General features: G+C 44.2%; 1 protein-coding gene across 2 annotated transcripts in view; it reads left to right on the top strand.

Moving 5' to 3' along the window:
* Rgl1 (ral guanine nucleotide dissociation stimulator like 1) overlaps positions 1-24,985 on the top strand; it is a 265,779-nt gene that overhangs the window by 104,617 nt on the left and 136,177 nt on the right. For both annotated transcript variants that reach the window (XM_052737182.1, XM_052737180.1), the window contains exon 2: positions 3,995-4,158. In XM_052737182.1, the coding sequence (XP_052593142.1) occupies positions 4,027-4,158 (132 nt within the window). In that variant the 5' untranslated portion in view covers positions 3,995-4,026. The remainder of the gene's footprint in view (positions 1-3,994; positions 4,159-24,985) is intronic.

Raw genomic sequence — 24,985 nt, 5'->3', positions numbered from 1 at the left:
CCTCCACCAGCCTGGTTCCAACTTGTGATTGCTCTGACCATCCAAGAGTTTGATAAAATGATGGTTTGGGGGGTATTGTGTATTTTAGGGTAACAGCTTTTCAGAACCCGTTTTCATAAAGTTTATGATATTTTGTACTCATTCATTAACTAGAAAAGAAGATTGCCATTGAACCTTACGGTGAATCCATCAGGTATATAATGCTGTTGAGTGACTCACATCAGTGATATCTGTATGGAGGCTGGTTTGTAACCTTTGACCCTATGTTTTAAGAATGAGGACAGCACTCTAAGGGAGGAAGGCCACAATGCCTTCTGTTCTCAGTTTACAAAAACTGGCCACCATGCAAATGTCTAGCTGGCTTTTAGGAGAACCAGTAGGAAACCTTTAACTCATTAATTGCTGAAAGAAAACATAAGTTTGAAAAAGAAAATGTAAACAATACTTTATACTTAAGAGGAATAGGCAAGTCAGTGGTTGTATAATTTGGGGGTGGGGCAGCCAAGCATTCAGCCAAACATATGGAATCCTTGAGCGAGGGGTCCCATGTGACTAGGCAGGTCTGTCAGTCACACACCTGTAAAGCCTACCTCGATCAAAACTTTAGTCAGTAGGGAAGAGGGAAAGGAAAAATCCCTTGCTGGTGAAATTTCCCCCTACATCTAGCCTGCTCTAACCTGCGCACTACTCAGGTGTGAGCCTCTCTCTAGGGGGCGCTGTTGTGCCAGAGAGAAACTGACATCAGCCCTGGTGCACAGGAAGGGCCACCAGAAGGAGGGTGCTCCATCAGGGATGAGAGGGGGTGGAGGGAGGGGCCTTCAGAACTGATATGAGAGTAGGAGAGGGGATGGAGGCAATGCCTTCTTCAATGACCTGGAGGTGGGGTGTGGGGAGAGGAACTGGGGAACCTCCGGCTTCCTAGTAGTGTAATACAGTTACTTGGGCCCTCTGAATTTCATGTTTCACCCTGGTAAAACAGTGGTAACCACCTTGTAAGGTTATTGCATGTGTGAGAGCTCAAAGGGGAAATACGGAGCCCAGTGGCTGGTACCTAGTGTCATTGTTTTTTCTCTCTAAATGAGTAGATAATGAGGATTGGGTGGAAAAGACCTCCAGTGTCAGGGCTGGGACAGCAGGTGGAGAATCTCCAAAGCCTGCAGAATCTTGTAAGAGCTGGCTGCCTCTCCGTGACCCTCCTCAGCTGCCAGTGCCTTGGGGCTGTTGCCAAAGCAGAAACGCATCTTTCCCCCAGACAGGGTAAGGAGCAGTCTGTGGGAAGTCAGTTCACAGTAGAGTTCAGTCCCAGCACTGAAAATGGGCCAACTTTCACCCACACTGTGGAGATGAGAGAGCAGCTGTGGGCAGATGGCAGAGTCCGCGCTGTGGGGTCGCTGGGTTGCAGCGTGCTTGCAGATGCACAGTGTTTGTTCTGAGCTTTTGTAATTTGTCTGGTTTATCCAGTTACATTTCCATGACATGTGGAGAGCGCAGCCAGAGCCGTCTTACGTAGCCCCTCACTTTGTTTTGATTTATTGTTTGTTGTTTACAGTATTGTCTCCAGTAACAACAATGGAATTTCCTTCCCCACCAATCTGGTCTGTTTCCATTTTGCCTGTTTATTTTTAATTTCCTTTTTCCTGGCTTGAAACCTCCCCGTGACTCTGCCTTGTTTATCCCCTCGCATGTGTCAGCGTCGTTTATCAGCGTGTCCTCTTGGAGGAATGCGGTCCACTCTTAACTGTGTCGGCTGTATTTCCCTGACTCCTAACGGGAGCATGCTGTGTACTCCGTGTTTCTAAATACTGTATGATGGCCGGGGCTAGCTCATGGTTGCTCTCTGCAAGCAGGCAGCCTTGCAGTCTGTGGCTTCCAGATGGAGCATATGAGGTACCAAGGGAGAGAAAGAACTCCTCTGAAGAGAGACTTGTCTCTGTTTCTCTGACGTCACCCCTGGCCCTCTCTCTGTCTTACTTTTCCATCCACTCTGATTTGGCAGCAGGTTACATGAGCATAAGGCCTGCCTTTTGCAGATCTGCTCAACTCCCTGAAGCCATAAGAAATAGTTGTTAATTAGTGATCAATTCCATCTTGCAATATAGCCACTGGGAACACGTGCTGAATCTACACTTGTTCCCTTATGGTGAAGAACTCAGCCCACCAAGCCAATGAGGTCTAAGGGGGAGGAGATAACTTGACTTTATTACTTGTTATGTGAATTAGCAAAATGCGGCCTCTTTTTTATTTCTGGGTTGTCATGAGTCACTAAATTATTGGATTGACATTCATTTAACTTCATTTAACATTTACTTATTTACTTATAACATTTGCTTTGAATAGGACACATCTATAGTCTCAAAGGACTTCCAGGACTTGAAGGTAGAAATGGGGCTGAAAGCAAGTAGATATGACGCGGTCGTATCCTCTGTACACAGAGAGGGTCCCCATTAAGTCTCTTGGCGGTGTGACCAGAGTGAACAGACGACAAACAAAAACTAGAATATTGGATGTCTTTGGGATCCATGTGTGTTTTCTCCTCCTCTTCCTTCTTGTTTGTTTTTTGTTTTTTGGGGTGACAGGGTTTCTCTGTGTAACATCCCTGGCTGTCCTGGAACTCACTCTGTAGATCAAGCTGGCCTCAAACTCAAATATTCATCTGCTTCCCCCCGCAGTGCTGGGATCAAAGGTGTGTGCCACCACGGCCTAGTCCCATCTGTGTTTTCAAATGACTGGAGTGGTGTGGCCTAGGTGGTGAGTCAGTGGTCAGTGGCGCATGCTCAGAGTGAGAAAAGGGAGGCGAAAGGAGCCAGGCACAAAGGGCCTTAGCTGCTGCGAGAAGGAGTTTGGGTTTTATTCTCCAAGAAAATTGTAAGTAAGAATATCATGAACAGATTATGCCTCATTGTAAAAATCCCCCTAAGAAGGGTGTATTTGTGGCATGTGAATGAAAACAAGAGGGCTATGATAAGATTCTGACAAGAGCTGAGGGAGACCTTCTAGAATAAGGGTCCATTGAAAAGTCTCGTTTGACTCCAGCAGGAACCCAGAGCCTAAGAAGGCAACGTAGCTGTTAAGCGGACGAGGTCTTCCTCACCTCCTGCTTCCATTGTAGGCTGTGTTGTTTTGCTTTCTATTTCTGGGTGCTGGGGCTCTCATCCAGGGCCTCGTGTATACCAGGTGTGTGCTCAGTCCTCCATCACGTTTTGGAAACATTGTTCTTGGGGCATTTCACACATTGCTAAAGCTTGTTTACAATCTTTCTGCCCTGGAGCATAGGCCTTAGAGATTTGAGAACAAATACTACTGAATTTTGTGTGTGGCTAACACAGAGCTTTGCATGCCCAGCTGACCAGCGTGTGTTTGAGGAACAAAACTCCCAGGGCTTTAGCCAATGTTTCTTCCAAACTGTCAGTGAAATACAGAATATGAAAAGACCATCGTGATTTGCCTTTCCTCCACCCATTTCCACTTTTCCTCCCCAGGGTCCAGAGCAAAATGGCAAGAGATATAATAAGCAGATTTTGTTTTTTTAATTCCCTATGACATTTGTATCACAGGAGATAACAGAGATGGCTCAGCTGTTGAGAGCCCATACTGTTTTTGCAGAGGACCCAAGTTCAGTTCTCAGCCCTGACATCTGGCATCTCACAACCACCTGTAGCTCCAGCTCCAGGGTATCTGATGCCCTCTACTGGCCTCCAAGGGTACCTGCACCCATGTGCACAGACCCCTCCATGTAATTACAAATAAAATATTTTAAAAAATAAAGTTTGTATCACTGTCCATTATCAAGAGGTGTCCCTATTCTTCCAGAAGCCTGCATTAAAATACCATTAATAAATATTTAAATATAAAAAGTGACCATAAGAGTTATGTCTATTGTAATAGTGTCTTCAGTGGTTTCACTGTCTGAAAACTGAGCACCGTAATTAGCTTTCATATCTTTTCAAATATTATTTTTTATTTTAATCTGGATTGTATTTCATTCTTCCACCAGATCCGTAATGCCTCCTGCTTGCCTCTTTCAAGATGGACGGGAAATCTGTGGGAGAGCCTACTCAAGTGGAGTCTAAAGTCAAACTTTCCACCAAAGTAGACAACGCGGGACACTGGCTGGTGGAGGATCACGCTCGAATATGGGAAGTTTTAAAGACAGAGGAGGTAAGACAATGCTAAGCGCCAGAGCTGGTGTAGTGATGGATTTGACCATACCTGAGACTAGGAAATTCCTGGTGTAGTTGACACCCCAGGCCAGCTTGCAAGTCTGTTCAGGCACTGTAGGAATGGCTAAGACTGGAGAACAGTAAGCCAGACATATGTCCCCTGGGCTTTATCGATGACACAGTGATTCAGGTAAAGGAGATAATAGCGCTAACTGCCAACGCATGAAATCATAACTTGAGCTCATACATGGGTAACCTGCTCTGTGGTCTTGGATACCTCCCTGGTGTAGATGAAGGCATTCTGCTTCCTGTCTTCTCTCCCAGGGTTGCTCTTCTGTGATTTTCTTCTTTCTCAAGCCTTTTATTGAAGTCTCAACAAATGCTAGTATCATGTGTGTGTGTTGTATGTGCGTTTATGTGTGTATGTGTATATGTGTGTGTGTTTGCATGTGTATTTGTGAATGTGTGTTTGTGTGTATATATGTGTGTTTGTGTGTATATGTGTGTGCTTGTGTGCATGTGTTTGTGTTTGTGTGAGTATGTTGTATATAGGAGATAGAAAGAAGGAGAAACCACTCATGCAGTTATGTGTTTGAGATACACTCATAAGTAATGGCAAGGTCCTGAAGAAGCGCTTCCCTGAGGCACAACTGAATGAGAGGCTATAACAAGAAGATTAAAAACCAGGCTGGAGTTGATAACCCAAGCTTGGGAAAACCTCACTTCACTGACCTTGGCATTTACCCTTCCTGATTTCTCTGAACTGAAGTGAAAGCTAGGGTATCACAGATGGAAAGAGCATTTCAGGGAGAATGCCAACCTAGAACTTCAGAACAGCTAATGTGGTATGGAAACGTGATAGGAAAAACACTGACCACTTGGTAAATGGCACTGGAAGACAAAAAGTGTCTTCAAAGGGCTCTCCTGGGAGCTTTCACTACCTTAGAAAGCTGTCCAGGGTCTGGGCCTCAGTTGCAAGTTCAGAAATATTGTTTCTCATATAGCTAACAGCAGGGTGCTCATAATAAACACAATATAAAAATGCAAATAATGATGGAAGGTTACGCTGAGCTGAGCATATGCATGCCCATATGTGAGAGTCTTTCCATTTCAATACCTGGTGAGTGAATTTTGGGGTTATTTATTTTAAAAATTGATAATTTTTTTTCTAAAGTGGAGATACCAATTTATGATCCTAGCAATTGTATGCAAAAATTTCCACTATTCTTTTAGAATTAATAGATTTTATAATTTTTCAAATATTGTTGATATAAAATAAAATTTTTTTCATTGCTCATCATTCTTCCTTTGCATCTCAGTCTTATCTGAGACTGATTTTAAAAAAAATTAAAGCATTTTTATCACAGTCTCTGTGTTTATTTTGTGCGTGAACGTCATTTGTCAGCTTGAGCCTGCTTTTATTTTTCCATTAATACTTACCTTTCTGAGGATTCCAATATAATGAGTCTCTCCTTCTCTCCTCCCTACACACACACACACACACACACACACACACACACACACACACACACACACACACACACATAAATCGATGTCTTTCATTGGTCTGGAAATTTCTCCACAATTTTTAAATCCAGAATTTTCCACCTCCTCCTTTTGTGAGTCCTACACGATTTGTGCTTTCTTTTTCATTCTTTGTTCATGCTCTCCAACCTCTTTCAGAATTACTGTATTTATTTTTCTTTGTGCTGCATTCTGATTCGTTTCATGTCTATCTACTAACCACTAGCCCATATTTTTATTTCTAGAAGTTACTTTTTGATTTTTTGTTTTACAAAGTGTCATTATTTATTTGCCTCTTGCTTCCTAATCATATTTTTATCTTTAAAGTCCCATGTGTTAAGATCTTGGAAGGGCCTGAGATTTTACTCTAGTGCCACAGTTTCACAAATACTGGAAGATGATATGAACCTCTTGGCTCAAACAAGTGACTTCATTATTCAGTGAAAGCTGTAGCCAGAGTGTGCACATGTTTGTTTTGGTTCCCTTGTCCCAGTTCCTACAAGAGGGACAGAGCTGGGCCTAGATGGATACCTGTACAGGATGTGAGCACTGAGCTGGGGAGTCTTCTTTCTATTAGCAGGCAGCAAGCAAGCTTGCACTTTGACTTAGTGGGAGACATCAGTGCATCTCTCAAAATTCCTTAAGGCTAACCCTTGAAAAAATGGTCTGGGTAAAGATTATCTGGGACTTTGAATTTTTTACACACACAGTGAGACAGGTAGGAGGCAAGGGAGACTTCATAATATTTTTTCCTAACAGTGTTAAATATAATGATTTTAAAATTCCAGTTCTAATTCTAAAACTGTGTGTCTTATTCTATTCTCTGATCTGTCTGTTTGTCCTCACACAGGGTGTGATTTTTGGCTGAATTTATTTTTCTTGGGAATGACAGAAATTTCCTCCAGGAAAGATTTCCATTTGTTTTTGGTAGTGCTACCAATGGAAGGCCATTTTGTTTACTTTATTGAAAATAAATTTTTTCATATAATATATTCTGATTATGGTTTCTCCTCCCTCTATTCCACCCAGTTGCCTCCTCTCCTCTCATCAAGATTCACACCCTTTTGTCTCTTGTTAGAAAACAAACAGACATCTAAGGAATAATAAGATACCATATGATAAGGTAAAACAAAACCAGACAAGTTAGAATGTGATGGAACAACCAAGCAAGAAAAAGCACAAGAAACACAGATAGGCACACAGACACACTGGTTCACACACACCTGAATCCATAAAACACAAAACTAGAAGCCATGATATATATGCGAAGGACCTGTAAGGTTTTTTTTTTTTTTAAAAAAAAAAAAAAGCCCTGGCTTAACATTGTGAGACAAGGAACCTCCAAAGGTGCTGTTTTGTTCATTTTGTGTTGGCCATCTAGTGCTGGGCATGCAACCTACCCTTAAGAGTGATTTATTTCCCCAGTGAGACTCCCTTGGTGAAAATTTTTCATTTGCAAGTGGCTATCACTGTAGATGGCTTCTGGCCTAGGGATGAGGATGTGTGTCCACTTCTCTTTTCAGCTCTAGGACCCCATCTGATGCAGAAGCATGCTGTCTTAGTCTTTGTGTGTTCATGTGTGCATTGGTCCTTTGTGTCTAGAAGGCCTGTTTCCTTGGTGTCCTCCATCTCCTTTGGCTCTTACACTTTCTGCCTTCTCTTCTGCAGTTTCCTGAGCCCTGAGGGGAGGGATTTGATGGAGATATCCCTTTTTGGTCTCAGCGTTCCAAGGTCTCTCACTGCAGTTGTCTGGCTGTAGGTCTCTGTATCTGTTCTCATTTGTTGCAGGAGGAAGCTTCTCTGGTGATGGCTGAGCAAGGCATGGGTCTATGAGTACAGCAGAGTGTCATTAGGAGTCATTTTATTGCCGTGTTTCTTTAGCAGAACAGGAGTATTTGGTTTTCCTCTAGGTCCTTGGGATATTTAGTCTCAGATTCTTGGTCACCCAAGCAGTATTGATAGTATGGGTTCCATCTCATAGAGTGGTCATTAACTCAAATCAGGTATTGTTGGTGACTCCCACCAGCTCTGTGCCACTGTTACACCAGTGTATTTTGCAGGCAGGTCACCATTGCAGATCAGAGCGGTTGTAGCTGGATTGGTGTTTACCCTTCTTTGAGATCATGCAGAATACCTTCCAACACTGTGAACACTCGTCCATAGGAGTGAAGGCTCTGGGTAGGCTCTAGTGTGACCTCTCCATAGTCAATGAATTGTGTAGGTATTGTCTTCAGCAATTAGACCTTACCATCAGTTTGTGGAGAACAACCTTGGCAATAGCCTGGGTTCTTTGGGAGTTAATGGGGGGGGGGACCCATTAGGCTTGATTAGATATAACCCATTCCTGATACTGGGAGCTTCATTTGGTGACAAGAGATGTCCACTTGGGTCTCTGACTTCCCCAACATTTGGTGGTTTTATTTAGATAAAAAATGCATATATTTTAGGATATTAGGTTTCCTTAAGACCCCTCAAATTGCCCTTAGTTTTAGCTTTCCCTCCCAGTATTACCTCCTCTGACTCCCCTTTCCCTTCCCCATCCCTGTCTGATCCTCCTAGTCCCCTCCTCCACCTCATCCATCCATGACTATGACAAATAGTCTACCTTCGTTAGGTAGGGATTGTAACTTGCCTATCAATGGCTTAACAAGTAACATCTAAAGAGAAGTGAATACATACCATGTTTGTCTTTCTGGGTCTGAGTTACCTCACTCAGGATGATTTTTTTCTAGGTCTATATATTTACCTGTGAATTTCATGATTGCATTTTTTGATGGCTGAGTAATATTCCATTGTGTAAATGTACCATATTATCTTTATCTATTCATTGGTTGACAGACTTCGAGGTTGTTTCCAATTTGTGGCTATTATTACTAGAGAAGCAATGAGCATGGGTGAGCAAGTGTCTCTGTAGTAGGATGAAGTGTCCTTTGGATGGATACTGACCTCATTGCCCATCTTTGTGGGTTCTACTTCCATGTAGGCTTTGGCTTTGGAGAGATCTGAGTTTCTTGACAGTTTATCAATGTATTGAAAATGATATTTTATTTTATTTTTTTTAATTTTAATTTTTCTGAGGCAGGTATCTCTACATAGCCCTGGCTGTCCTGGAACTCCCTATGTGTACCAGGCTGGCTTGAACTCACAGAGATCCCCTGCCTCTGCCTCCTGAATGCTGGAACTAAAGGTGTGTGCCACCACACCCAGCTTAAGATATTTTGTTTTATTTTATCAAACTTTTTAGTGTGAGAGTCCACTAGGGCATTCAGTACAGCATACTGCTAGAAATATGAGTTATTTTAAAGTATGCTCTTAAAACTTAAGAATCTATGTTTTAAAAGTTTATCTTTTTTTTTTTTTTTTTTTTGGTTTTTCGAGACAGGGTTTCTCTGTGTAGCTTTGCTCCTTTCCTGGAACTCACTTGGTAGTCCAGGCTGGCCTCGAACTCACAGAGATCCGCCTGGCTCTGCCTCCCGAGTGCTGGGATTAAAGGCGTGCGCCACCACCGCCCGGCCTAAAAGTTTATCTTTTAAGATGTATTATACTTAGCAAGTATCATCTTGGGTCATGTAAATTTGTGTTGTTCTTTGTTGTGTTCGGTTAAGTACTTGGTTATATGAGTTTATACATTGCTGAACTTTGTAATCATCTAAGAGTTTCATGTAGTCACCAACCAGTGTCATGTATATTTGATTTTCAGTGAAGTGATTAATCATAACTATTCCATATAATGCTCTAAAACGTAAGTATTTAATTTTAGATTATAAATAAAATGTATATTTAATAACATGTTATAATCTTTATAGAAGGTTCATTTTTGAAAAAAAACCCTATTTTTATAAGATCTCTGTAAGCTTTTAGTTTTTCAAGTGAATGAGGGAGCAGTGAAAAGACTGACCCTGTTGTGTGATAACGATAACCACTAACTTACATATTGTCAGAGCTCGCTGAACTATATCCTTACCATTGTTATAGATTTTTTAAGACAGAATTCTGCCTTGTGATACGGAGTGGTTTGGAACTTGCTATGTAGCCTCAGACTGGCCTCAGACTCACTCTTCCCGCTTAGTCTCCTTTGTCTGGGATCACCTGTGTGTACCGCCATGCTCGGCCGAACTGTAGGTGTCAAACTGACTCGCTTTGTTATCTGTCTATCTTAATTCAATAAGGTTTGTCCTTAAAAGTGGGCATGGGATGGATGAAGAGAGTTAAACAAATAAATTGATAGTTGAAGGACAGTGTGGTAGATATGGTAATGAACGTGCCCACAGGTGTTCTGAGAGCAGACAAAGTAACCTAGTACTCTGGTGTGGGTGTGGGCGTCAGGGAAAGCAAATGTCATAGTAAGCATGCACCTGAATGCTTTTTAAGAGCAAAGTGGAAATCAGCCCAGCAAAAAGACTTTTAGAAGGGAATCGGATTGGCTCTCCTTAGGAGAAGGAGTGTTAGAATATTCTAGAGTCTTTTATTTATTTATTTGTGGTTTTTCGAGACAGGGTTTCTCTGTGTAGTTTTGGTGCCTGTCCTGGATCTCGTTCTGTAGACCAGGCTGGTCTCAAACTCACAGAGGTCCTCCCGCCTCTGCCTCTTGAGTGCTGGGATTAAAGGCGCGTACTACCGCCGCCCAGCAGAATATTCTAGAATCTTCAGCGCCTATAGCAGAAGAGGTGTGGCGAGAGAGGAAGTGAGAGTGACCACGGAATGAAAAGCCTTCAGCTCCTCACTCAGAAGTTTGGAAGCTATCCCATGGTTCCTGGGGGGACGGTGAAGGACTTTAGGCAGTGCAGTAACTTGGTCAGGTTTATTTTTCAGAAAGTCTCTGTTAGAATGCTTCCAAACCACTCTCGCTTACACTACCTGTTCTCGTCTGTCCCCGCCGTGTGAGCCAGCGCTAAACTAGGGATTATTGGGGACAGTTTTGTTTGTTTTTTTTTTTTTTTGCAAGATAGTAATTTTCTTTTCCCAGCGAGACTGTCTATCTTTGAGACCATGCCCTTCCGTCTTAATTTGACCTCGTTCATAAACCTCAAAGCACTGGCACTCTGTTAGACAAGGACTGAAATAAATGCCCAACTGACCGGTGAATTTTTTCATAATTTAATGGTCGTATGTTGTTTCTCTAAATGGTAATGTCAACCAAAATGTTGTCATTTCTGTGTGTGTGTGAGAGTCATCTGATTCATTTTTGAGGTAGCGCTATGTTATAGTGATTTGGTTTATTATTATGTTAGATTTTTGTGGCATTGCTGGCTGACTCTCTATTGGATTGTCACAAACACAGGACTTATCTGTGTTCAGTTTTTGCATGTGTCAAGAGGCCAGTAAAATAGGCTGTGGGGCAGAGACATTCTGTGAAAGTGAAGTACTGATTGCCTGACTGGAAACAGGACATGACCTTTCTCTCTTTATCCAGCTCAGGAATGGGGCCCCACATTGTCACACCACGTTCTTGGAGGAGGAAATAGTAATGCGTTCATCATGCATGCTTTGGGGATTAAATCATACTCATCCGAGGGACAGGAAGAGGGGGATCTTTTAAAAACTGGATGACAGTTTGGACAAGCAGTGGGAGTGTGTTGTGTTAAATTCTGAGGAGCCAGCTCTTTGTTGAACATAAAGGCTGGGGTTTGATGACAGAGCCCGGACTCTTCTACACAATTCTTAGGAATTCCTTTTTCTGTCTGCCAAAATTTTCATCTGAGGCAAAGAGACAAAAATTTACTTGCTAGGAACTTATTAATGCATAAAATGCTTTGAAGCATGAGTTCTGAGATGAGTAAAGTTGACATCATCAGTAATGAGGAATAAAATCTCGAGACTGAATGCCTTCAACTGGAGTCTGTAAAGGAGAGAAAATATAACTGAGCACCTCCTTTATATGAAGAACCGAGTCTGGCAAGTCAGGCTCCAAGGCGTTTTGATGACTTTGTTTTTTGTTTCATTTTGTAAGAGAGAGAAAGAACGTGAAGGTGGCTGAGTAGGGAAGTGGGATGGATCTGGGAGAGATGGGGGAGGGGAAATATAATCAAAATATATTGTATCTTAAATAAATAAAAAGATAAAAAAGAACTGTGCTCGGCACCTTCATATTTATCAATCTATTCAAGAGTCACAGCCCCAGGAAAACTTCATTTTATTCATCAGAAATTTGAAGATTAGAGATTGAGGCACATGCCCTAAGATAGGTAGCTGGCAAGTTGCAGAATAGGCTAAATTCAGTTTGTCTCTCCAGTTCTGGTTTGGAAGCTGCCTACAAGCTTCCGAACCAGCCTGATTCTATACTTCCTTTTCTCGTTCCAACCTCGGCCTGTTCTGGCTCAGGCAGCAGCCTCTGCTCCTAACAGACCAGCAGAACTCTCAGAAAGCATGGCTCTGCGGTGTCTGGAAACAGACGCTGATGGGCCATCGAGGCCAACGCCCTCTCCACTCTCCACAGTGCGGGCAGTCTTTGTGACTAAGTTTCTGGTTAGGTCCCCACCATGTAGCATCTGTCTTAGCTGGTTTCGGCAGCTATGAGACAGCAGCTCGGACAAGCCAGCTTGTAAATGACATTATTCTTACGTTATTCTGGAGGTGGGAAGTTCACGACCTAGGTGTCCACCTGCTCGATTCCAGTAAGGGGCCTCTTCCAGGTAGCAGACAACTGGCATTTTGCTGTGTCCCCATGTGGCTGGAAGAGCTGGAGAGCCCTCCAGGGTCTCTTTTACAAGACCGTCCACCCTACTCATGAGGGCTTCCCCCTTACAGCCTGCAGACTTCCAAAGGTCCTGCTTCCTAATGCACACTGGGAATTAGGATTTCAATGTTCAGACTTTGGGGAACACATTCCATTAGTATCAATATCCTGGTTTGTAAATGGCACCCTGAAACACTCAGCTCTTTGTAGTCTAATCTGTGTAACTGAGCTCGGCTCCGTACTGGAACATGTATGTTTCACCTGTTGCCTCGAAGCCTGTTCCTTTCTTGTACATTAAAGCTACCCAGAAGCACATCACATGCCCTTGTTTTGTGCTCTTTTATTAGGCAGCCATGTGTGGTCATAAGAGGGATGTGAAATGGCCATAAGAGTGACATGAAAAACCTTGAGTGGAAAAAAGAAACCCAGCTTGTCATGCTCACAGGATGTAAAAGCATGCCCCTCAAGGCCATATGGGAAGACAGTGGTGTTCAGGAAGCAAGCTGGGGGAAGATTTAGATGATTCCTATACTGGAATTAGAGCTGTTAAGCGAGACAGGACAGGTGAAAAGCTTAGGATTGGCTAGGGTGAGGAATTTAGGTGAGCTTTGGGCTGATTTATAGCTGCCTGGTACTCAGCCTGGGATGACTGATACAGGGGATAGCATCTCTTGACTAGATAGAAGTGCTAGTTCTGGAGTGGTTAGTTAACCTATGCAAGACTTGTTGTGGACTCTTTACCTTTAGTAATTGGCTATCTTCTCTGAGAGAGGTACAGTCTCTCATGGCCAGGAAGAGTTTTAAAGATGTCAACACATCGTAATATATAGAATTGAAATATTTACAACACAGTTCCTGAAGCACAGTTATCACTATGGGCATGCATCTGTAGTCAGAGAAGTTTCTCTGGCTCCAGTATACATACTCTATGACTTTTCAGTTTTCTCCATTGGTCCTTGTTGCCAAGAGTCTCAAGTTTTCTATGACGTGTCCCATCAGTCCAAAGTAAAATGAGACACTTGGGAAGTCAAACTTTCATTATGATTGAATTTACATTGATATTCGATAGTCCCTTTTATTGCTTCTTCAAGGATGTCATCCTTGACCCCTCCGGTCAGGTTAGTGACACTCCTGTGTTTTTCTGTCATCACTGGAGACGTATTTGTACATGGCTGTCTCCCAAGGCAGGGCCTCTGTCATATTCATCTGTATCAAATGTTATCCAGTGTCTGGTAGTATTGGTATTGGTAGGCACCCAATACTGACCAAATAGAGAAATGCGTGGAGGGGCTAAGAGCATCCCTCTGCAGCCGCACTGGCGGGGACCCCAGCAAATCCATTCATCTGTTTCAGTTTCCTCGTCGATAAGTTGGGCATAGAGATGGGGTTGCAATGGGAATTGAGGTACAGCACGGGGAGTCTTAGGACTGAGCCTTGTCTGCAGTACATAGCAGGCGGAGTGTTGCAATTGCCTGCCTCTGTGGGAGGAGTACCACTGTCCTCGGCCGTTTGCTGTTGCCAACATCACAATGCCATCGACTGGAAAAGGGTTGATTTTGGCTCATGGTTCTGGTCTAAGGTTGCAGGGCTGCTCTGGGAGTAGCTTTTGTGATGGTGAGTCCCAACAAGGTTCAGGACAGTACCTGGCAAAGGACAGAGAGTACAAACTAGTGTGTTTTTCTTTAGTCTCTTTCTGTGAATCCCTGAGCCTCCACTCTGATGACTTATCTAATTCTCATCTCCTCCCAAAGGCCCTGCCTCGAAACACCATATTCAGGTCAAATTTCTACTCCTTCCTTCTTTTTTTTTTTTTTTTTTTTTTTTGGGTTTTTGGTTTTTCAAGACAGGGTTTCTCTGTGTAGCTTTCCTGGAACTCGCTTTGGAGACCAGGCTGGCCTCGAACTCACAGAGATCCGCCTGGCTCTGCCTCCGGAGTGCTGGGATTAAAGGCGTGTGCCACTACCGCCCGGCTCCTTCCTTCCTTTTTGAGCGGGGTGTGTGTGTGTGTGTGTGTGTGTGTGTGTGTGTGTCTGTGTGTCTGTGTGTCTGTGTGTCTGTGTTTGTGTGTATGTTCATGTGTGAGTGTGTGTGCATGCAGAGAACAGAGGAAGACATCAGGGGTCTTCCTCTATTATTTCTCTCTGCCTTATTTCCTTGAGTTGGGGGTCACACACGGAACCTGAAGTTAGCTGTTCTGGCTAGGCCATCCAGGGAACTCCCAGGATTCTCCGGTCTCTACTCTCTAGTATTGCACTTATAGGCATGTGCAGCCAGGCTGGCATCTAAATGGGTGCTGGAGATGGAAACTCAGGTCCTCTTGCTTGCACAACAAACACTCTTACCCACTGAACCATCTTCTCAGCCCTCTCTGCCTTCTTAAGAACTCACAACGGAATGAAACTCTACCTTGACTTTCAGAGGGGCCAAACCGTATTTAAAACTGGAAAGCACATGGTCACACCACACTAGCCATCCAAGTGTATGACAATTGCTCAGACTCAAAGTGTCTCCTAGATTCTGGAAATTCTTGTAGTCCGGATCACTTCTGTTTTAAATGCCTGTTGCATTGAACCTGGCTGCACCTTTGCCTGTGTCTGGTGAGAGAAGCCTTCCACGGTTCTGAGAGGACCATCTTTCAGGAAGACAACAGGACCCAGTTGAACGGCACTGTCTTGAGACACACAGGTTATCTTAGGGCTGGGGGCAAACCAGATGTGGGTGTGTCAGAACGCGGGCCTTCTTTCTCTCCAGCTTTGGTCGTGTGTGTCTCGAGGCATTGTTCTTGAATTCAAGAAGATGGGTTCTCTCCACTGTGGTTTATAACCTTATTTTATCCTGGCTGCTGATTTCGGTTGCCCAGGTGACAGGTATTTACATGGGAAAAGGCAAACCCCTCCAGGACATGCTAACCCAGCATTCTCATGCAGAAGGCTTTCTCCCATAAACCATCTTAGACTTTGTGGTCAGTTTAGTCTGCTCTGCTGGGCTCCCCTGCCTAGAGTGAGTCTTGCCTTCACTACACCAGGCATGGACATGTCTTTGTATTTTCATGTAAAAAACAAAAGAAATCCCAGTACATTTATTTTAAATAAAAGGCATGGAGTAAGGGGGGGCATGGCAATCAATTTATTGAAATAATTCATTTTTAAATGTCTTCAGTCTCTAAGAAAAAGGTTTTGAAACAGTTCTCTCAGCACTTTGTTTCTTTTCCTTTCCTTCCCTCCCTCCCTCCCGCTCTCTCCCTCTCTTTTTCCTGAGACAGGGTTTCCCTGTGTAGCTCCCGGCTGTCCTAGAACTCATTCTGTAGACCAGGCTGGCCTCGAACTCAGAGATCCACTTGAGTGCTGGGATTAAAGGCGTGCTTCTTACAGTGTGTCTGCAGTAACTGTCAGGATCTCCTTGTACTTGCCAGGAAGTCCATTATGCCGGGGCACTCTTGGCATGAGGCCGTGAAGAGGCCAGGCATGGGGCGAGGGGCCTTACAGAGCAACCAGTTTCCTGCCGACATTTTGGAAAGTAGGTAAATAAGTCAGTCAGCCTGTTCTGTCCTGACTTGTCTTTCCTCAGAAGTGGCAGATGCGTGGAAGGGATGCCATTATTGAAATCTGCCTCTGCCTTACAAATATTGGGTAAAAACTTGGAAGGTTGTACTCTTCCCACCACAGTGAGTAGCTGGTGCCGATCGACTCCATTCTCCCCAGGCTCAGGCACGGTAGTGTCTGCACACCTTCATTAGACTCCCTTCCCCTGTAATCTGGCATCCAGTGTATTCGCCTGGTTTTCTTGATGAGAATGCCTGCTCTAGCAATCTCAGAAAACTTTGTCATTGAAGAAAATTTCAGATAGGTAAAGCTTGGGGCGAATGCGGGTAAGGAAGAGCACGCATGAGAAAGGGCTAACGTTCTTCAAAACATTGCTCCTTATTGGCAACACTATATGCCTCTGTACGCCATGCTGGTCTCTCTACTGAATGCTGGTTCATCACTTAGACCCTGGGGTTCCTGCCCCCGTAATGCCCACCCCTCGTGGTGCCTGTATCCCAGCACTCAGGAATCTGAGACGGGAGGACTCAGCTGTTACCCTGTCTCAGCAAAGGAGGTGTGCCCTCTCCCCCTCCCTCTTCCCTCTCTTCCCGTATTAGTTCCTTGAAAGAAGCAACTTTAGAGAAGAAAGATGTTTTGGCCCATAGTTTGGGGAGACACAGCACATCAAGGTGTGGGGGGGGGGAAGCATGGTGACAGACAGGGATGTGGTTTGTTGACTGTGGCAGCCCAAGAGTTAGGCAGCTGGTCAGCATCACCTCTGCAGTCAGGAAGCAGCGAGGAGTCGGCAGGAAGTGGGGCTTGCCTACAACTCTCAAGGTCCACCCTCCAGTGACACACTTCCTCTAGCTAGGCTCCACCTCCCAAAGGTTCCAATCTGTGACCTTTCAAAGCAGTTCCACAGCTGGAGAACGTGAGCCTGAGGGAGATGTTTCATGTCCAGAGTACAGCATTCTCTTTCTCCTTTCCTTTTTCTCTTCTCCTCCCCTCTCCCCGCCCCGTTCCTCTCCCTGGCCCATATTTCTTTAATGCACGTCTGTTGTATTAAGCGCCGTTCGCTTCTTTGATGCCTTTTCTAGGTGACTAGTTCCTAGGCTGAGGCACTACACACCGTTTTCCTCACAGCTGTGTCGTTACAATGTTGAGATGTTTGTTGAATGAACCGGCAAACAGTGAAGCCATGAACAAGGCCATGGACAGATGAGTGACTCCGTGGGAGTGTCCAAGTGACAATTTCCGTCTCTCGGGATTGGAAGTGATGTCTCTGACATCATAAAAGGGCAGACCCAGGGCTCAGCCGAGGGTTTCACCGTGGGGCTTGGCCTTACCCATAATAGGAAACATTACAAGTTTACTGGATTTCCGAGAGTCAACAGCATATGTACGTAGTAGAAACGGAGACAGAACCGAACAGCTGATGAAGAGTCTTCAGTCAGCAGAGGGCTCCTCCCACTCTTGTTTACCCAGTGGGTGGCCGAGCTTACAAACCCGCTCATTGTTGCCTCCAACAACTCATTTCCGGTAAGATAAACACCGTGCCAGAACAAATCTGAATTGTTTCAAAGTAAAGTTGACCAAGGCAGTTAAAAATGGCAGAAACAGAGACCGGAACGCTGTGATGGGGGAATCATGTGCTTTATCAGAGTAGGAGGAAATATTGTTTTTAAGGAATAATTGGGAGCGCAGGAAATTTGAGGAGGCAAAAAGAGTCAGGAGTCCAAATGGGTGTCCGGAAGCATTACCATTTCCCGAGAGAAGTTCAAACTGCAGACACTGTTGTCACAAATGAAGTGTGAAATTCCAAGGGCAATTACACGAGGGTTCGATGGAACAGTGTAGGAAAACCCATGGTCTAAAGCATGCACACGAAGACCAGTACGCTCTCAGGGGCTGCAGGCGGCAGCCATGTTCTGCAGCAAGCAAGGAGTTCAGGAGAGAAAGGCCAAGGCTTTGCTGGGCTAGACCCAAACCTCGGAGCCACACAACCTGGAGGAGAGGACTGGGAAGACACAGGAACAGGCCGAAGTGTTCATCCCTGCATGTCACACTTTATTTTATTGTGTAAACAAAATATATAGTTTCCTTATAAAGTCTTCCCCCACTGCAAGCATAAATTCTAGTCATCGCAGGACCGTGGAAAAGATTCCAGGAATCATGTAGTTAGTAGTTTGTCATCTGTCACCTTAGCCAGGGGGTGGGTTCAGCCTTTGCTGCTGCTTATCTTGATTTGCTTTGATTCATATAATAAAATATATATATGCAGATATATATTTTGCAATGGAGAAATTCCGTGGACTCATGTTACTTCCTCACTTCCTATTCTTCAGCTCAGCCTTATTAGGCAGAATGCTTATGCGTGTCGTGCTCTGTTTAACTTAATTTTCTGCACATTTATGAGCAATAGCAGTGCACAGCCCATAGTAGGCACTTCATTGATATGTTAAGTGAACAACGGATGAGTAACATATGTGAAGGCACATTCTCTGGTTCAGAACGCCCATGCTGCTGCCAAACATTGACAGGACTCGGTATGTCAGGAATGAAGAGGAGAGAACCATGGAGTTTGCATCAAAGCACAATAGGTTTAAATGTGGCCCTGACATTTCCTGGCTGTGAAAACCTTGGACAGGAGTTAATCCTCCAAGTCTCAGCTTTGAAAAATCTAGATGTGTACAATAATACCCTTTTAGGAAGATTGAACATACAATGTACACATACATTTAGACAAAGGCTAGCACACAGCACAGGCTCAATAATATTGTTCCCAGGGCTGGAGAGATGGCTCAGTGGTTAAGAGCACTGACTGCTCTTCCAGAGGACCCAGGTTCAGTTCCCAGCACCCACACAGCAGCTCACAACTGCCTATAATTCCAGCTCCCGGGGACCCGACACCCATGGCAAAACACCAATGCACATAAAATAGAAATTAAAAAAAATATTGCTCCCAATTTTTCTCTACTCTAGTTCATTCAGATTGACCACAAAACCATTGGTATTTTGGTTCTTTGAAAAGTCTTTAATTTTTTTTCAAGACATATTTCACTTTTATTTTTTTTTTTATTTTTTTGGTTTTTCGAGACAGGGTTTCTCTGTGGAGTTTTGGTTCCTGTCCTAGAGCTGGCTTTGTAGACCAGGCTGGCCTCGAACTCACAGAGATCCGCCTGGCTCTGCCTCCCGAGTACTGGGATTTAAGTGTATGCTACATCGTGTGAATACAATCAGCATAGAGGTTTTGTCCCCTATATATTTTCAATCAGTGAACTAGTGGAAGCTGGCCTGAGCCAAAATGCCGTGGTTCTCCTTATCATCAGTGGAAGGCGTTGGTAGAGGCCTTCCTGAGGACTGGTTGGTTCTCCTCGTCATCAGAGGAAGGCATTGGTAGAGGCTTTCCTGAGGACTGGTTGGACTTAGAAGCAGACCTGGAGATAGTTGTTCCGAACCTAACCTGGAGGTTTGTAATGCAAAGTTCAACTTTTTTGCTTAGACCGCTGGTTGTCCTCTTACATGAGCTGGATCGTGTTTGCGAACTTGCTCTTGAGTTGTTGAAACTAGTAAGTGGTTTTACAATCTGAGAGATGTGTCTTCTTAACAAAGCCAATGGCATTATCATACGGCATCAGGACGCTGGCGTTTGGAGCACAGTTGCGCTGGGGCAGAGATGAAGGATGATTACATTCTAATGATAGTCATTTGCAATATCTGATTATGTTCAAATGCAGGGTCGTTACACAGGGTTTCAAAATGGAAACTAAACGGGCCAGACAATTCGGTATACAGCTAACCATCTGGTGACCTCGCCTTTGACTCCTCAGGGAGGGAGTTGATAAAAAACTGCTGATCTGAGCTTGTGACTTGTCCGATGTTGCAGAATAACATCATTATAGCCTAATTTCTAACTATTGTTTCATAGTCTGAGTCTCTACAATCCTATAAGATTCCCAAAGACTAAGCTTTACAAAATCTAATTATGAGACAAAGTTCCTAGCCATTCTCTTCTAATCTGAGAGTATGCTTTCCATCATTCTGCTAGGTTTTGTTTTATTTTCTTTTGGGTTTGTTTTTGCCATAATGCCTTCCTGGAGGGAGGAAGATTTGTTTTGTTCACCATGTCAAGGGTATAGTCCATCATAGTGGGGAGGATATCATTGTGCTGGGGAGGATGTTATTGTGGTGGGCAGGACGCCATTGTGGTGGGCAGGATGTAGTAGCTGAGACGCTCACCTTATGGTGGCCAGGAAGCAAACAGGGGGTGCCTACACAGTAAAGTTTCCCTTTTTCTTTGATTTTATTCATGTCCCTAGCCTGTGGGATAGTGACACCCACCTTCAGGACATCCCCTCTTGTAAATAATCTTTTCTGGAAATCCCCTTTGTAGATACCCCTAGGCTGTGCTTCACCTGATCCCCAGGCATCTGTGATGGTTAGGTTAGTTTCCCTTGTCAACTTTATACAATCTAGACTCTTCCTGGAGAGAGTCTCAGGAGGGACTGTCCAGGTCAGACTGGCCTGTGGGCGTATCTGCAGGAGATGATCTCCATGATGTTAATTGAGGTGGGACAGCCCAGCCTGTAAACGGTCAGTATTCCTGGGGGTTGGGGCCTCACTATATAAAAGAGGAGAAAGTGAACAGAGCAGGAATATGCAGGCATTCTCTCTGCTCTTGACTGTCTATGTATGTCATCAATGGTTCCAAGTTCCTGTCGCTGGCACTCTCAGTGATAGAATGAAACCTGGAATTGTGAAGGAAAATAACCCTTTCTTGTCCAAGGTGCCTTTTTCAGGGTGTGGAGTCCTAGCAACAGGAAACAAAACCAATACAGCATCTCTCAGTCTCATCCAATTGACAACAAGATAACCAAGGCAATTGTTATTTACAATCTTTTGATGACAGCCCAACCTCCTTTGTTCTCACTCTGAGCCCCCCCCTCCCCCCACACACACAACCCCATCCTACTGCTAACATTTCATCTGAAAGTGGGTGCTTGAGGGACAGACCACTTTCCGGTTCGCTTTATATGTCCAAGAATAGTTTTAACTTACAGGTTTGGGGAACATCCCTTTTGCTTCTGGTTTTATCCATCTCCCCTTATAGGTAACGTGCTCAGTTGTCCTAAACAGGATCGATTGATTCTTGGTTCCATTTCCATCCCACATGGTGGCTTTTAGATGGATCTGTGGAATCTTGTTCTCAGAGGAAGGCCTGAGACCTTGTTGTAAGTGAGGGTTAAACCACCAAGGCTCAACAGACAGACATCAGCAGAATGCAGCATAGGGGTGTTGGCAGTGCTTCTGTTTGGAATTCTACAGAAAAGAAAAGAAGCTGTGTCCTCTCAGAGAGAAAAGAAGGGAAAGGGGGGGGTACTGAAGATGAACAGGGGAGGGAGACATTGACAGAGTGGGGCTCTTACAAGCTAAGGTTTTATTAAGTTAAGAAGGATAATGTTTAGATACACTTTTGAATGGTGTAAGAGATTGGCAGCCTTGTTTTGTATAATATGTTCGGCACTTCATGGAGGTAAGCAGAGGAAATGTGGGTTGAGAGGCACAGGAGTTAGGAAGACGGGAACCTGGGGTGAAAGAGGGTATACCGTCCGTCCGTGTTCCAGATTGTCTGTCCTCAGCACGATCTATGTTATCCATGCTTCAATCACATATCTCGGGTTTGGGTTCAAGACATACATGGTCAGCTCTTGATCATTTTTTTTGGGGGGGGGGAGTGGGACACACTTTTCTAGATCATTACCAAAAATTAACCGTATTCCCTGAGGTCTATATTCTGGCCTTGTTTGAACAAATGCACAGAGATGGGGAAGCAATTTCTAAAAGAAAAATTCTGTTTCCTGGCAGAATTGTATACTTGTACCGCTGGATTGGAGTCCCCTGTTGATTCTTATTTCAGTCCTTCCAGGGACCCCTTCCAGGGGCTGGGACAACAACAGTGGGACCACACCTCTCCTACCACATTGGGCTTCCATCAGTAAGTGAGCAGAATAGCAACCTATGGGGGAGGTGTCCAAGATCTAAGATGACAAGTGGCAGTGTTGCAAAAAACCAAAACAAAACAAAAAAAACCCCAAAACAAAACAAACAAAAAACCCTTCTTTGTTCTCCTGTGAGTAAAGATCGTCCATTTGAACTTGAAGGCGTTAACAAGACCCCCAGTGTTAACTCTAGGGCATTGTGTGTGGCAGCCCCCAAAGTTAATTCTGGGCCAAGGTGAATGTGAGTGAGGGATCCCCCAAGATTAAGTCTAAGATTTGATGTGCTTCAGATACTGGTTGCATGTGCTGTTTCAGATATTTATTATTTTGTGGATTGTGGTGGAGACTTCCAAAACAAGGAGATAGACACACAGATGAGGAAAGACAGTCTGTGATTTTATATGTTTTTATGAATAATGGGGAAACATCTGTGTCACACTCTATAACCCAACCATAAAAAGAAGCTGGTGTGTAGGTGAATCATCTATTTGTGACGGGGGAACTGGGTCGGGTTGAAGAACTACCAGTTTATAAGAGAGAAAAGTAGCTAACTAGCATGGAAGATGCTCAGGTCAAACAGCAACTCAATGCCAATTCAGTTTAGTTTTGATAAAATCCGTGGTGAGAGAGGAAGGGTGGGAATTTGGCAGAATCCGTGCTGAGTACCATTTCCCTGCTAGGTGAGCCAGTAGAACATTCTTACTCTGCTAAGTTAAGTCTTTTTCTTTGGGGAATGGTTGCATTGGCAAAGTGGGTTCATGATATGATAGCCTACTTAAGAAATGGGTTCTCTGAACACAGGACAGTTTTGGCTTGGTAATCAATCTAGAAGTTGTACACACATCTGTGAGCTGTCGCTTGGTGTTGTCATTCCTCATCTTTTTGGAACAAATGCCAAGTGATGCAATTTTAATGTCCCTAACATATTTTATGTCATTTTGCAATAGCATGATAAATTTGAATGAATACACTCTTCTACTTTGGACCAGTGCCCTTTGTCATCCAAGTATCCATCTTTGAAACAGCTGTTTGGTTGAGGGATAACAGGATGTGGCCGTGAATCAGACCAAAGCTAATTGGCCTGTAGGGTAAGCAGGCTCATGACCTTGGCCTCATTAGTCCTGGCTGTAACTAGTTGAAGTAACCTGCCCTGTGGGCAGGTCACCTTCCTTCCCTGGAGAAGCTCCAGCATTTAGAAACTATCCAACAGGGTTTGTAATCTTGCTGCTCTATCTTCTTCTTACCCCAGTGAGGAATGCTTGGAAGATGAGTGAGATGGGGGAGAATCTGTGAAAATTCTGGGATTGGTGTTTGGGGACTACTGTCAGGTAGACAAAAGGAATTAGTCACACCTATGTGACAGGATTTGTTTCCGGTCCATGCCAGTGGGTGTTTCACTCGGATAAATGTTAACCTCATTCCATCCTGGAGCCCACTGAGGTGGGTCCGAAGCAATAGAACACCTCAGTGTGTATTACGTACCGACATTGAGTGACCCTTTCAGCACAGTGGCCTCTGGTCTCAGCCTTGCCTTCCATCTTCATACCATCTGGATAAATACACAGATTCTAGGCATGCAGTGGATTAATGAAGCTGCAGTTGGAAGCTATACACAAGAGCCAAGACTCTCCCAAACAAAGGAACCATGCCAGTAGTGGAAATGGAGTCACCAGCATCTCGTGGAGGCCTGCTCTCTGCTCTTGGTTCCTTGGCGTGTTGCCAAGATTTGTCAGCATTCCCTGGTGGCCAGCCACAGTGGGGAGGGGAGAGCTTGTTTGGTCTCCTGGAGAGCTTGGGACCAAGTTGTGATCCTTCATATTTTCATGCAAGGACCAGTGTTGTAGAATATAACGGTGTGTTACTTTTGTTTATGTTGCATTTGTTTCACTCTATGAAGCTATGTTACTGTGCCTGTGTAAAACACCTGATGCTCTAATAAAGAGCTGAACGGCCACTAGTGAGGCAGGAGCAGGGATAGGCAGGACTGGCAGGCAGAGAGAAGATACAGAAGAAAGAAGTAGCCAGAGAAGGAGGAGGACTCCAGGGGCCAGCCACCCAGCCACCCAGCCACCCAGCCACCCAGCTACACAGCAAGCCATGGAGTAAGAGTAAGATTTACAGAAGTAAGAGAACAGGGAAAGCCCAGAAGCAAAGGTTAGATGGGCTAAGTTAAGGAAAGCTGGCAAGAAGCAAGCCAAGCTAAGGCTGGCCATTTATAAGTAAGAATAAGCCTCCGTGTGTGATTTATTTGGGAGCTGGGTGGTGAGCTCCCTAAAAGAGCATAAACAAACAACAACAGAGCAGCTGTTATTATCAAAGATTTCTTTCAAAGTGAAATAAGTAGGAAAAAAAAAACAATAAAAACCTGAGATGAGACCATGAATACTCTTTTTCTTTCTAATTCTTCCTGTGCCTTGATGCACAGTGAACATCTTTTGTTGCTGGGCCAGAGAATTACAAATTTATCTTCTAAGAATCTCTTTTTTTTCTTCCCTCTGTCCATGTACCTAATTGATGTTGAAGGCATCAACTTAGAGACCCGTTAAAACAACAATAGCGCGTTAGGATTTGTATGTGTGTATGCTGTATTCATGTGTGTTCACCTGGGTCTTCATTTGTGTGTGCAGGTTGGAAGTTGTCTAGAATCATTCCCTATTGCTCTCCTCTTTATTTTTCAAAGAAGGGCTCTCACTGAATCTGGAGCACATCATTTTGACTAGACTGGCTGTTCTTCCAGCCCCTGGGAGCCCCCTGTCTTTGCCCCACCACACCCCCAACAAGCAATGGGATTGCAGGCCTGTGCTTCCAAACGCAGCAGCTGGAGATTCAGACTCAGGTCCTCACACTTGCCCGGCAAACACTTTACGCACTTGATTCATTGAACCATCTCCCCAGAGGATTGTGGGATGATGATGATAAGAAACATAAACAGTCACGATATCTTTCCCAAAAGCCAGCCCACCTTACTAAGCCGTTCTGGAACTCCACCTCAAGGCCCTTTAAAAAAAAAAAACTTAGGCAGGAATAATTCCTTGAATTTCATCCCCAAAGGAAAAAAGTCACACACATGCTTCTCTGCATCTAGATACTCAGCTCCATACA

The sequence above is a fragment of the Peromyscus californicus genome, unplaced genomic scaffold (assembly GCF_007827085.1).
Source record: "Peromyscus californicus insignis strain IS unplaced genomic scaffold, ASM782708v3 Scaffold_14__1_contigs__length_90479793_seg_2, whole genome shotgun sequence".
NCBI lineage: Eukaryota > Metazoa > Chordata > Mammalia > Rodentia > Cricetidae > Peromyscus > Peromyscus californicus.
The sequence above is the reverse complement of the archived record's forward strand: the minus strand, read 5'-3'. Positions and strand labels throughout refer to the sequence as shown.